The sequence below is a fragment of the Pristis pectinata genome, chromosome 2, assembly GCF_009764475.1.
Source record: "Pristis pectinata isolate sPriPec2 chromosome 2, sPriPec2.1.pri, whole genome shotgun sequence".
Lineage (NCBI taxonomy): Eukaryota > Metazoa > Chordata > Chondrichthyes > Rhinopristiformes > Pristidae > Pristis > Pristis pectinata.
The window spans coordinates 2570763-2583757 of NC_067406.1; the positions used below are offsets into that span (position 1 = coordinate 2570763).

General features: G+C 52.2%; 1 protein-coding gene across 1 annotated transcript in view; it reads right to left on the bottom strand.

Moving 5' to 3' along the window:
* The window catches only part of LOC127583399 (V-type proton ATPase subunit B-like), a 50762-nt gene extending 39588 nt beyond the window's left edge, over positions 1-11174 (bottom strand). The window contains exon 1 of the mRNA XM_052039350.1: positions 10771-11174. Coding sequence (XP_051895310.1) covers positions 10771-10879 — 109 coding nt within the window. The 5' untranslated portion in view covers positions 10880-11174. The remainder of the gene's footprint in view (positions 1-10770) is intronic.
* Positions 11175-12995: the final 1821 nt, after the last annotated feature.

Below are 12995 nucleotides of genomic sequence, written 5' to 3' on the forward strand. Positions count from 1 at the left end.
ATCACAAGGGAGCATGGTGTTAGGGCAACAAGGGGCAAGAGCTGCATCTCTAAAGCCCCTCCTGTGAAGTGGTTAGGGAGTGCTGGCTCTCACTGGATGAGGCACAGAACAATAAGGGCACGAGAGCCTTGACCAGTCAGGGCATGAGTATGGAAGTCAGGTGGGGCATAGTGCAGTTGTACAGGACACTGGTGAGGCCGCACTTGGGCTATTGTGTATGGTTTTGGTGGCCCTGCTACAGGAAAGATGTTATTAAACTGGAAAGAGTGCAGACAATATGTACACGGATGGGCAGGCTAGGACTTTATTCTTCGGAGTGCAGAAGATTGAGAGGTGATCTTATAGAGGCGTATAAAACCATGAGGGGCATAGACAGGGTGAATGCACTCAGTTTTTTTCCCAGGGTTGGGGAATCAAGAACTAGAGGGCACAGGTTTATGGTGAGAGGGGAGAGATTTAAGAGGAACTTGAGGAGTAACTTTTTCACATAGAGGGTGGTCAGTATATGGAACGAGCTGCCAGAGGAAGTAGTTGAGGCAGGTACACTAACATTTAAAAGGTACTCGGACAGGTACCTGGATAGGAAAGGTTCAGAAGGTTATGGGCCAAACGCAGGCAAGTGGGACTAGCTTGGATGAGCACCTTGGTCGGCTTGGACCAGCTGGGCCGAAGGGCCTGTTTCCGTGCTGTGTGACCCTGTGATTCTGGAGACCGGTGAGAATGCGGAGACTGCGGACGATGGAACCGGAGGAACTTGGCAGGTGGGGCAGTGTCTGTGGAGGCAGAGGGATGGTCGACACTTCGGATGGAGTGACCCTAGTTCCCACAGGGAGTGGGAGAGCGGAAACTGTGGTGACATTAAGGGGAGGCTGGGGAGAGAGAGAGAGAGAGAGAGAAGGGAAGAGGGGGTCACAGTGAGAGGCGAGGAGCGGCGAGAGGAGCCTCGAGTGGAGCTGCTACAGACTGGTTTGGCCGAATGGCCTGTCTCCTGACCTTTCCCCATCCTTCACACCGGGACACGATCGCGGGCCAGCACTGGCGTGTCACGTGACGGGGCAGGTGTGAGCCGGCTCCCCCGTGGGCCTGCTTCTAATTAGTAGCATTGTATGAGACCCCCGCTGGGCCTTTCAGACACAACGGTCAGATCCAATCGGGAAAACCGGCCACTGACACATTGGACAATGGCCGCAGCTTCTCGTCGGGAGGGGCGAGGTGCAAGGCGAGGGGAACTGGGCCTGTTGGTTCAGATTAAAGAGGACAGAAAGCTACAAGGCCCAGCCCTGCCCTTTGACTCCCAACAACACATCTTCAAGACCTGGCCAGGGACAATGAAGACAGTGCTGGATCACTGTTCCACCGCAGTGAGTGACCCAGCCCAGCACTGATAGGCTGCGGCAGGAGCTGTGAGTGAGGGGTAGGGGGTGAGACAGCCCGACAGGGCCGCACTTAGGCCTGGCTTGTCAAGCCCACCCACTCGGCAAACCTTGGGCGTGAACCTGCCCTCTGTGGTATCTGACTGTGCTGATTTAAAACTGAAGAGAGGCCAAGACACTGCTCACGGCACCCAAGCACTCTGCTTCACCTCTTGGGAAGTTACTTCCACCAGCTTTTCTGTACTGTGTTCCCTCAGCGCTGCCCCTCCCATAGTGTGACACCCCCTCAGTACTGCCCCTCCCACAGTGCGATGCTCCCAGCTTCTTATACTGATCTTTGTGAATCTTTGGGCACCATCTCTAGATTTATCACATCCTTCCTCTGGTACGGCGACACCAGATTCCAAGTGCGGTCTCACTGACGTCTTCTACAGCTGTAACATGACTTGTACCCACAGGTCTCTCTGTTCTGCAACACTCCCCAGGGCCCCGCCATTTACTGTGTAAGTCCTGCCCTGGTTTAACTTCCCAAAGTGCATCACCTCGCACTTGTCAGAGTTAAATTCCATCTGCCATTTCTTTGTCCACTTTCCCAGTTGATCGAGATCCTTAGACAACCTTCTTGACTGACCAGCACACTAGCAATTCTGGTGTCATCTGCAAACTTCTGCAAACTGCCACCAATATTCTCATCCAAATCGTTAAATATAGATGACAAACAAAAGTGGACCCAGCACTGATCCCTGCAGCACACCACTGGTCACAGGCCTCCAATCCGAAAAAGAACCCTCCATAACCACCCTCTGCCTCCTACCACCAAGTCCATTTTGTATCCAGTTGGTTAGCTCAGCCTGAATCTCATGTGAGCTAATCCTCCGGACCTTGCATTTATTTTGAGCCATTTACTTTCAGGTTTATTTTGTGGATCAACTTATTTTCCGGTTCAGTTTATTTTCGGATGGCTTGTCTCAAGGTTCATGTTGTTTGGGGGTACACTTTAATTTGGGATTCATCTGTGTGTTTTGGAAAGTTTTACCTTGGCTGGAACTTACTTTGACTTCTGTTTATTTGTGGAGCTTTAATTTGAGGTTTGCTTTATTTAGGTGTATTCTTTCAAACCGGTGTTTGGCTTACGTGAGGCAATTGATGGTGAGATTCAGTACATTGGAGTGTTAAGTTTACTTAGGGGCTCAGCTCATTTTGCAGTGTTTTCTTTGGAGTTTTTTTAACTTGGCATGTTTGGTCTGGTTTAAGGTCCAAGTTTTAAAGTGATTTATTCTGGGGTTGGTTATTTTGGGGCGGGCCGGTTTATTTTTAAAGGTCTGTATTTTAGATTGCTTTATTTTGGGGTTTAGAATTTATTTTGGAGCCAGAATAGTCTGAGGTTCTGTTCATTTTGGTTGTCAGTTTATTTTCATTTGAAGGGGAATTAATTTGGGCTTAGAGTTTTAGAGTCATAGAGCAACACAGCAATACAGCACGAATACAGGCCCTTCAGCCCAACCAGTCCATGCCGACCACAGTGCCCACCCAGCTGGTCCCAATTTTCTGCGTTCGGCCCATATCCCTCTAAGCCCCTCCCCTCCATGTACCTGTCCAAGTGCTTCATAAATGACCCTGTTGTACCTGCCTCACCCACTCCCTCTGGCAGCTCGTTCCATATACGCACCACCCTCTGTGTGAAAAAGTTGCCCCTCAGGTCCCTTTTAAATCTTTCCCCTCTCACCATGAACCTCTGCCCCCTAGTTTTGGATTCCCCTCCTCTGGGGAAAAGACTGTTACCGTCCACCTTATCTATGCCTCTCATAATTTTAAACACTTCTAAAAAGGTCACCCCTCATTCTCCTACTTTCCAAGGAATAAAGACCCAGCCTGCCCAACCTCTCCCTATAACTCAGGCCCTTGAGTCCTGGCAACATCCTCGTAAATCTTTTCTGCAATCTTTCCAGTTTAATCACGTCTTTCCTACAACGGGGTGACCAAACTGTACACAGTGCTCCAAGTGTGGCCTCACCAATGACTTGTACAACTGCAACATAATGTCCCAACTCAGTGCCCTGACTGATGAAAGCCAGCGAGCTAAAAGCCTTTTTCACCACTGATAATTCTGATAATTCAGGAGCTCAGAGCACTCTGGGGTTGATTTCTTTTAGTTTCTATGATTTAGGGACCTGGTTTTATGGTGCTCAGTTTCTGTTGGGCTCTTTTATTATGGTGAGCATTTTATTTCAGAGGGTCAGTTTATTTTGGCGGTCAGGAATTGCTTCAGTTTGCAGTATTTCTTTTGGGGATCGATTTGTTTTGGGAAGTAATTGAAAAGCAAAACTTCAAATGTTGGAAATCTGAAATAAATACAGAAATTGCTCAGCAGGTCAGGCAGCATCTGTGGGGAGAGAAACAGAGGGAACGTTTATTGCGATGGTGGCAATTTGAATGCGCAGGAATGTAAGAAGCTGCAGAGAGTAGTGGACTCTGCCAATATGTCCCGGGTACATCCCTCCCCACCATCAGGAGAAGCTACAGGAGGCACTGCCTCAAGAAGGCAACATCCATCGTCAAAGATCCCCACCATCCGGGCTGTGCCATCTTCTCGCAGCTCCCATCGGGCAGGAGGTACAGAAGCCTGAAGTCCCACACCACCAGGTTCAGGAACAGCTACTTCCCTTCAAACATTCGGTTCTTGAACCACCCGGCACAACCCTAGTCACTACCCCAGTATAGCAACACTGGGACCACTTTCTCCTGATGCAGGGTTTCGACCTGAAATGTCGACAATTCTTTTCCCCCCACAGATGCTGCTCGACCCGCTGAGTTCCTCCAGCAGATTGTGTGTTGCTCCAGATTCCGGCCTCTGCAATCGCTGGTGTCTCTACTGTGAAAACTTTGACCACTTTGCACTAAGATGAATTTTTTTGTTCTAATTGTGTTCTTTCTTGTAAAAATTGTGTATAATTTATGTTTAATTTATGATTTCCTTGTGAATGCTGCTTATCTGATGCTCTGCGCCTGTGATGCTGCTGCAGGTAAGTTTTTCATTGCACCTGTGCACACATGGACTTGTGCAGATGACAATGAACTCGACTTTGCTCTGACTGACAGGCTGGTGAAGGCTTGTAACACACAACTGCGGGAGGTGAAGGAGAACAGCAAAAAATAACTGGGCTGTGGGTAGAGCCTCAGTTTATTTTGGGATCAGTTTATTTGGTTAATTTTGTGGGTAATTTAGTGTTCAGTTTACTTTGGAGTTTGGTTCATGCTTGGATTTGATTTATTTTGGACTTCGGGATGTGATTCATTTTGGAGTTTGGGATTCAGCTTGATTTGAGGATTTTGACGTTGAAGCTCTTTTGAGGTTCTGTTTATTTGTGGGTTTAGTCTGTTTGGACTTTCATTTATTTGGGGGGATTGTTTTCTGTTGGGGTTCAGCCTTTGTTTTAATGTGGAGTTCAGTCCATTTTGCGGCCTTCATTTCGGGAGTTTAATGACTTTAAATCCGTCGGCCTTTGGTACCTTTTCCACCCGTTCTTTTTCCCAGGATCTGAGCATCAGTGGCAAGGCCAGCATTTATCACCTATCCCTAACTGCCCCTTGAGAAGGTGGGGGTGAGCTGCCTTCTTGAACCGCTGCAGACCTTCTGGAGGGTGGGAGGTGGGAGCTGGGAGGGAGGATTCCAGGATTCAGACACACTGTTGAAGGACCGGCAATATATCTCCAAGACAGGATGGCGTGGGACGAAGGGAAACCTACAGGTGGTGGTGTTCCCCTGAACCTACTGCCCTCGTCCTTCTTGCTGTCAGGGGTCACAGATTTCAGAGGCGCTGGAGAAGACTAGGCTGTAGCACACAGTCACTACCATCCTAGCCCTGTATACTTTCCCCGCTCCCACTTGTTTAAAGCCTCAGACCTTCCAGTCTGGTTGTCCTCAGATTCTTTAATTCACACCACATCCTCTCCAGTATCCACCTCAGAGTCTGTGGGTCTCAGTCTGTTCCTTGGGGGCACTGAGCCTCTCCACTGATCTGCGAATTCATCCGACTGGGCCCATCAGAGATAAATGATTTAATTAAGCTTAGTCCCCACTTTCTGACATCTCAATGATCACCTAATTGGATTTGCCAAGACAACCACTTCCTTCCATGACTCAACCTGGAAAACCTTCTCTAAGCTCCATCCGACACAAGTGTATCCTGCCTCCAACAAGACCACAACTGTACACCATCCTCCAGATGTGGTCTCCCCAACACCTGCCCTTTTGGAGCAAGATCTCGCTACTTTTGTCCATTAATTTTGCAATAAAAGCCCACATGCCAATTCCTTTCCCAATTACCTGTACCTGGACCCACCCCCTTTCCTCTCCCACTGTACACAATCCTACAGACAATTGAATGGGAAGAGGTGGGGTCAATTGGGAGTGTGGACAGTGGGAGTGAGTGGGAAGGGGTGGGGTCCATTGGGAGTGTGGACAGTGGGAGTGAGTGGGAAGGGGTGGGGTCCCATTGGGAGTGCGTACAGTGGGAGTGAGTGGGAAGGGGTGGGGTCCATTGGGAGTGTGGACAGTGGGAGTGGATGGGGTGGGGTCCATTGGGAGTGTGTACAGTGGGAGTGAGTGGGAAGGGGTGGGATCCATTGGGAGTGCGTACAGTGGGAGTGAGTGGGAAGGGGTGGGGTCCATCGGGAGTGTGGATAGTGGGAGTGGATGGGAAGGGGTGGGGTCCATTGGGAGTGCGTACAGTGGGAGTGAGTGGGAAGGGGTGGGGTCCATTGGGAGTGTGGACAGTGGGAGTGAGTGGGAAGGGGTGGGGTCCATTGGGAGTGTGTACAGTGGGAGTGAGTGGGAAGGGGTGGGGTCCATTGGGAGTGTGTACAGTGGGAGTGAGTGGGAAGGGGTGGGGTCCCATTGGGAGTGCATACAGTGGGAGTGAGTGGGAAGGGGTGGGGTCCATTGGGAGTGTGTACAGTGGGAGTGAGTGGGAAGGGGTGGGGTCCATTGGGAGTGTGGACAGTGGGAGTGAGTGGGAAGGGGTGGGGTCCATTGGGAGTGTGGACAGTGGGAGTGAGTGGGAAGGGGTGGGGTCCATTGGGAGTGTGGACAGTGGGAGTGAGTGGGAAGGGGTGGGGTCCATTGGGAGTGTGGACTGGGAGTGAGTGGGAAGGGGTGAGGTCCATTGGGAGTGTGGACAGTGGGAGTGAGTGGGAAGAGGTGGGGTCCATTGGGAGTGTGGACAGTGGGAGTGAGTGGGAAGGGGTGGGGTCCATTGGGAGTGTGGACAGTGGGAGTGGATGGGAAGGGGTGAGGTCCATTGGGAGTGTGGACAGTGGGAGTGAGTGGGAAGGGGTGGGGTCCATTGGGAGTGTGTACAGTGGGAGTGAGTGGGAAGGGGTGGGGTCCATTGGGAGTGTGTACAGTGGGAGTGAGTGGGAAGGGGTGGGGTCCATTGGGAGTGTGTACAGTGGGAGTGAGTGGGAAGGGGTGGGGTCCATTGGGAGTGTGGACAGTGGGAGTGAGTGGGAAGGGGTGGGGTCCATTGGGAGTGTGGACAGTGGGAGTGAGTGGGAAGGTTCTGTGATTTTGGAGCTCTGCTGAATTCTTGATAACTTCCTGAACTGAAGTTTAACCCCCGTGCTGTGTGCTGGGGGAAGGGAAATGTGGTTCAGAGGGGTGAGACCAAAGGGGGGCACATGCCAGTGGATGACATTGTTCGCTGCACCGTTGGTGCTCTCCGTAGCTACCCTACAGCCCCTCCCACCCCTCCTCTACACACACCACCTCAACCCCAGCCCAGTCTCAGCTCTCACTGATGCACCCCCACCCCACAGCTCCCCATTCCCTCACACATCACCTCCACACCATCACGTCCCCTCACCTCCTCATCCCACAGCCCCTCGTCCTACACCCCTGTATCCCACTGTGCTTCAATCTCATGGCCCCTCACCATCTCATACCCCTAACCCCTCACCCCACCACCATTTACTCCCCACTATCTCAGCCCCACACTGTGTTGTGGGGGGGGGGTGGTGTAGTTGAGAAAATGGATGGAAGCAGTTCATTGAGTCATTAGAGGGTCACACAGTGCAGAAACAGGCCCTTTGGCCCAACATGTCTATGCTGACCATCAACCACTAATCCCATTTATCAGCACTTGGTTCGTAGCTCTCTCTGCCTCGGCGACTCAAGTGCTCGTCCAGATACTTCTTCAATGTTGTCTGACTTTCTGCCTCCCACACTCCCTTAGGCAGTGCGTTCCAACCACCAGACTTAAGGACAGCTTCTACCCCACTGTGATAAGACTATTGAACGGTTCCCTTATACAATGAGATGGACTCTGACCTCACGATCTACCTTGTTGTGACCTTGCACCTTATTGCACTGCACTTTCTCTGTAGCTGTCACACTTTAAATTTTTTAAATTTTTAAAAAAAAAATTTATTTACAGCGTGGTAACAGGCCCTTCCGGCCCAACGAGTCCGCGCCACCCATTTTAAACCCAAATTAACCTACCCGTATGTTTTTGGAATGTGGGAGGAAACCAGGGCACCCGGAGGAAACCCAAGCAGACACGGGAGAACGTACAAACTCCTTACAGACAGTGATGGGAATCGAACCCCGATCACTGGCACTGTAACAGCATTGCACTGACCACTACACTACCATGCCACCCAAGTCTGTACTGTTACTGTTTTTACCTGTACTACATCAATGCTCTTAGTACTAACTCAGTGTAACTGCACTGTGTAATGAATTGACCTGTATGATCGGTTTGCAAGGCAAGCTTTGCACTGTACCTCGGTACAAGTGACAATAATAAACCAATACTAATACTAATATATCCCCTGTAAACCTCTACCCTGTGGCCTTAGACATCTCGGCTAGGGGGGACATTTACCATATCATTGCCCCTCATAACTTTGTATACCTGGCTCCTGGTTCCATGGGGCGAAATTCTGCTCTGATCTAACTCCCACTCAGCTGGACTGGGAATGAGCTGTGAGTGTCTGTATTTCACATTCATTCTCAGGATCTGAATGTCACCGGTAAGGCCTGCATTTATTGGCCATCCCCAACTGCCCCTTTGGGCTGCATTCTGGAACCACTGCAGTCCCTCTGGTGAAGGTGCTCCCATGGTGATTGGGGATGGAGTTCCAGGAGTTAGATCCAGGGACGATGAAGGAACGGCGAGATTTTCCCAAGTCGGGATGGTATGGGACCTGGAGGGGAACCTGCAGGTGGTGGTGATCCCCTCTGCCTGCTACATTTGTCCTTCTTGGTGGGAGAGGTGGGGGTTTGGGAGGTGCTGACAGAGTGACCTGGGTGAGTGACTGTGGACGGTGCACACAGCAGGCACTGGGCGCCGGTGGTGGAGGGAGGAAGTGTTCAGGGGGGTGGGTGGGGTACCAATCGAACGACTGCTTTGTTCTGGACGGCGTCGAGCTCCTTGCAAGTTGTTAGAGATGTGCTGGAGAACTGGAGGGCTGAAAGAACTTTGACCTGAACCATTGTTGCAGCTTTATGGGATCCTAGTCAGACCCCACTTGGAGTACTGTGCTCAGTTCTGGTCGCCTCACTACAGGAAGCCATAGAAAAGGTGCAGGGGAGATTTACAAGGATGCTGCCTGGATTGGGGAGCATGCCTTATGAAAACAGGTTGAGGGAACTCGGCCTTTTCTCCTTGGAGCGACAGAGGATGAGGGGGGGACCTGATAGAGGTGTATAAGATGATGAGAGGTATTGATCGGGTAGATAGTCAGAGGCTTTTCCCCAGGGCTGAATTGGTGGCCACAGGAGGACACAGGTTTAAGGTGCTGGGAAGTAGGTACAGAGATGTCAGGGGTAAGTTTTTTACTCAGAGAGTGGTGAGAGTGTGGAATGGGCTACTGGCAACGGTGGTGGAGGCGGATACGACAGGGTCTTTTAAGAGACTTTTGGATAGGTACATGGAGCTGAGAAAAATAGAGGGCTATGGGTAAGCCTAGTAATTTCTAGGGTAGGGACATGTTCAGCACAGCTTTGTGGGCCGAAGGGCCTGAATTGTGCTGTAGTTTTTCTATGTTCTATGTTTCATTGAGGTCACTTCTTCTCCACAGATGACGCCTAACCTGCTGAGTGTTGAAAGCAAGTTCTGTTTTACACATTTCCAGCACTTACAGTTCCTTTATTTTCATCCTGTCACACTCCTGAGCTGTGCCTTGCAGATGGTGGAGAGGCCATGAGGTGTCAGGAGGTGAGTCACGAACCACAGGATCCCCAGCCTCTGCACTGTTGCAGCCACAGTGTTTACATGGCTGGTCAGGTGGGGTTCCTGGTGAGGGACCCCCCCCCCCCACCCCGACATACAGGATGTTGTGGTGTGGAATCACCGATGGCGACACCCTTGAAGGTCAAGGGTTGGTGTTGCAGGTCGTCAGCACCAGCTATTGTGTTGCATGGATGTTCCTGAGACACAACAGGCATCCCAAATGTCTGGGTCTTGCCGCACGCAGACATGGGAAGCTTCATTCACTGGGAGGTTGTCGACGGAACTCAACGCTGTGCAATCATCGCCAAACATCCCCACCTGACTTCATCATGGAAGGAAGGTCACTGAAGAAGGCAGCTGGTCCCAGGACACTGCCCTGAGGAACTCATGCGGTGATGTCCTGGGACGGGTACGTTTGACCTCCAACCACCAAAACCACCTTCCTTTGAGTGATGTGGACTCCACCCACAGGAGGGGTTTTATCAGATAAACATTGACCAGGGATTACCAATGTACACGCTCCCCATTCACCGCACAACACACTCCCGTCATTCCCCGTCACCCTGTAACACCCTCTGCCCTCTCCCCGACCCTGTAACACCCTCTCCCTTCCCTCTGACCCTGTCACACCCTCTCCCCTCTCCCCGACCCTGTAACACCCTCTCCCCTCCCACCGACCCTGTAACACCCTCTCCCCTCCCACTGACCCTGTAACACCCTCTCCCCTCTCCCCGACCCTGTAACACCCTCTCCCTTCCCTCTGACCCTGTAACACCCTCTGCCCTCTCCCCCGACCCTGAAACACCCTCTCCCCTCCCACCGACCCTGTAACACCCTCTGCCCTCTCCCCGACCCTGTAACATCCTCTCCCCTCTCCCTGTCACCCTGACACATCCTCTCCCCTCTCCCCCTGACCCTGTAATAAACCCTCCCCTCTCCCCTGACCTTGTAACACCCTCTCCCCTCTCCCCGACCCTGTAGCACCCTCTCCCCTTCCCCCCCCAACCCTGTAACACCCTCTCCCTGTAACCCAATTACTCCCCCCCGATGCTGTAACCCACCCGGTGCCCTGGTGTTGGAGTCTCTCTCTCTCTCTCTCCCCCTCTCTCTCTGCACCCCGTCTGTGCCCAGCCACTGGTGCTGCTTGTTGCCCAGATACTTACTGAGGCGAGGCTGGGCGATGTAGTCCCTGGTGACCGCACACACGTGCTCCCGGGCTCCGGCCCGTTCCTCCTGCCTCTTGCTCGCCCTGACCTCCACCATGGTGGACATGCCCCTGCCCCACAGAGAGAGCCCCTCGACAGTCAAAGCTGCGTGACTGCTGCTCCCTGCAGCGGCTCTGCCCTCTGCACTGTGCCTGCGTGGCTGCCCCAACTGGGTCAGCCTGTTTACTGTAAGCACTCAAGCAGATACTGTAAACTTTGATCGTAATCTGGCCGGGGAGGTCCGCATTGTTCCAGCCTAAAGGGCAGAGAAGGTTGAGGGAGCTGCCGTGTCCTTGCCCCCACTCCCACCAGACAACCGCCCTCACCCTCTGCTGGAGACCCCCTGTGCTGAGGCTGGCTGCTTCCTCTGACACCTTCCTCCTACTCTGGGTGTCAAGGGGAGGCAGTGTTACGGCCGAACCGGAACCCCTGGGATCAGGGTCCAACTCTCAGCTCAGTGGCGTCAAAACATTGGGGGGGTCTCAGAAGTGTGGCGGCCTCAGAAATTTGAGGGGGGTCTCAGAAATGGAGGTCTCAGAAATGGGGGGGGTCTCAGAAATGGGGGGGGTCTCAGAAATGGGGGGGTGTCTCAGAAAATGGGGGGGGTCTCAGAAATCGGGGGGTGTCTCAGAAATGGGGGGGTCTCAGAAATGGGGGGGGTGTCTCAGAAAATGGGGGGGGGTGTCTCAGAAATGTGGGGGGCCCTGCCCCACCGATGATCTGTTGTAATAGGGCGGGATGTTGGATCCAGATACAGATCAGTGACTTAACAGATGTGGGGCTCTCAAACTCAGCCGATGTTTGGACTGGGGCTGTTTGCACCCCACTCCCCTTTTCACTGGGGGAGGGGGAGGGGGAGGGGGATGGTAGTGAGCATCTTGCCCCCCCCTTCACACCCCTAAACATGCCCACATAATGCACCCTTCCCTCTCTCTGTGACCCCCTCCGGCCACTCCAGATGGCTGGGACTAATCCAGGAACAGCCTGCCAATCCCAGGAAAGCTGTCCCATCCAGACGTGGCCCTGATCCGATCTGCCGGGTGAGAGCACGGATCGAAGCCCAATCCAGCCGGATTGTTTAACAGCGCTTGGTCTCTGGGGAGTGTCCAGGAAAGCAGGGTGCTTGGGAGAGCTCTGGGCAAAGTGGGGAAGGGGGTGAGGGACATGTCAGCATGTGTGGGGAGTGACTGGGGGTGCCCGTTGTAAACAAATTTCTCTCGATTGGTTGCATCACTGCCTGGTACGGAGGCTCCAATGCACAGGATCGCAAGAGGCTGCAGAGGGTCGTAGACTCAGCCAGCTCCATCACAGGCACGACCCTCCCCACCATCAAGGACATCTCCAAGAGGCGGTGCCTAAAGAAGGCGGCATCCATCATTAAGGGCCCTCACCATCCGGGACGTGCCCTCTTCTCGTTACTACCATCGGGGAGGAGGTACAGGAGCCTGAAGCTCCACACTCAACCTTTCAGGATCAGGGAAGACATCCTGGAGGGATTGTCTACTGAGTCAGTGTGGGTGAAACAATATGTAGACAGGCTGACTAGAGGAGAGGCCATACTGGACCTGGTATTAGGTAATGAACCTGATCAGGTTTCAGATCTCTCGGTGGGTGAGCATTTTGGAGACAGTGACCATAATTCCTTGACCTTTACCATAGCCTTGGAGATGGATAGGAGCAGACGATATGGGAAAGTATTTAACTTGGGAAGGGGGAATTATGATGCTATTGGGCAGGAACTTGGGAGAGTAAATTGGGAACAGATGTACTGAGGGAAATGCACAATGGAAATGTGGAGGTTGTTTAGAGATCACTTGCATGGGGTTCTGGATAGGTTTGTCCCATTGAGGCAGGAAAAGGATGGTAGGCTGAAGGAACCATGGTTGTCAAGAGATGTGGAATATCTAGTGAAGAGGAAGAAAGAAGCTTACATAAGGTTTAGAAAGCATAGTTCAGACAGGGCTCTATAGAGTTACAAGGTAGCCAGGAAGGAGCTTAAGAATGGACTTAGGAGAGCTAGAAGGGGGCATGAGAAGGCCTTGGCAAGTTGGATTAAGGAAAACCCAAAGGTGTTCTATACGTGTGAAGAATAGGAGGATGACTAGAGTTAGGATAGGACTGATTAGGTATAGATGAGGAAACATGTGCCTGGAGTCGGAGGAGGTAGGGGAGGTCTTTCATGA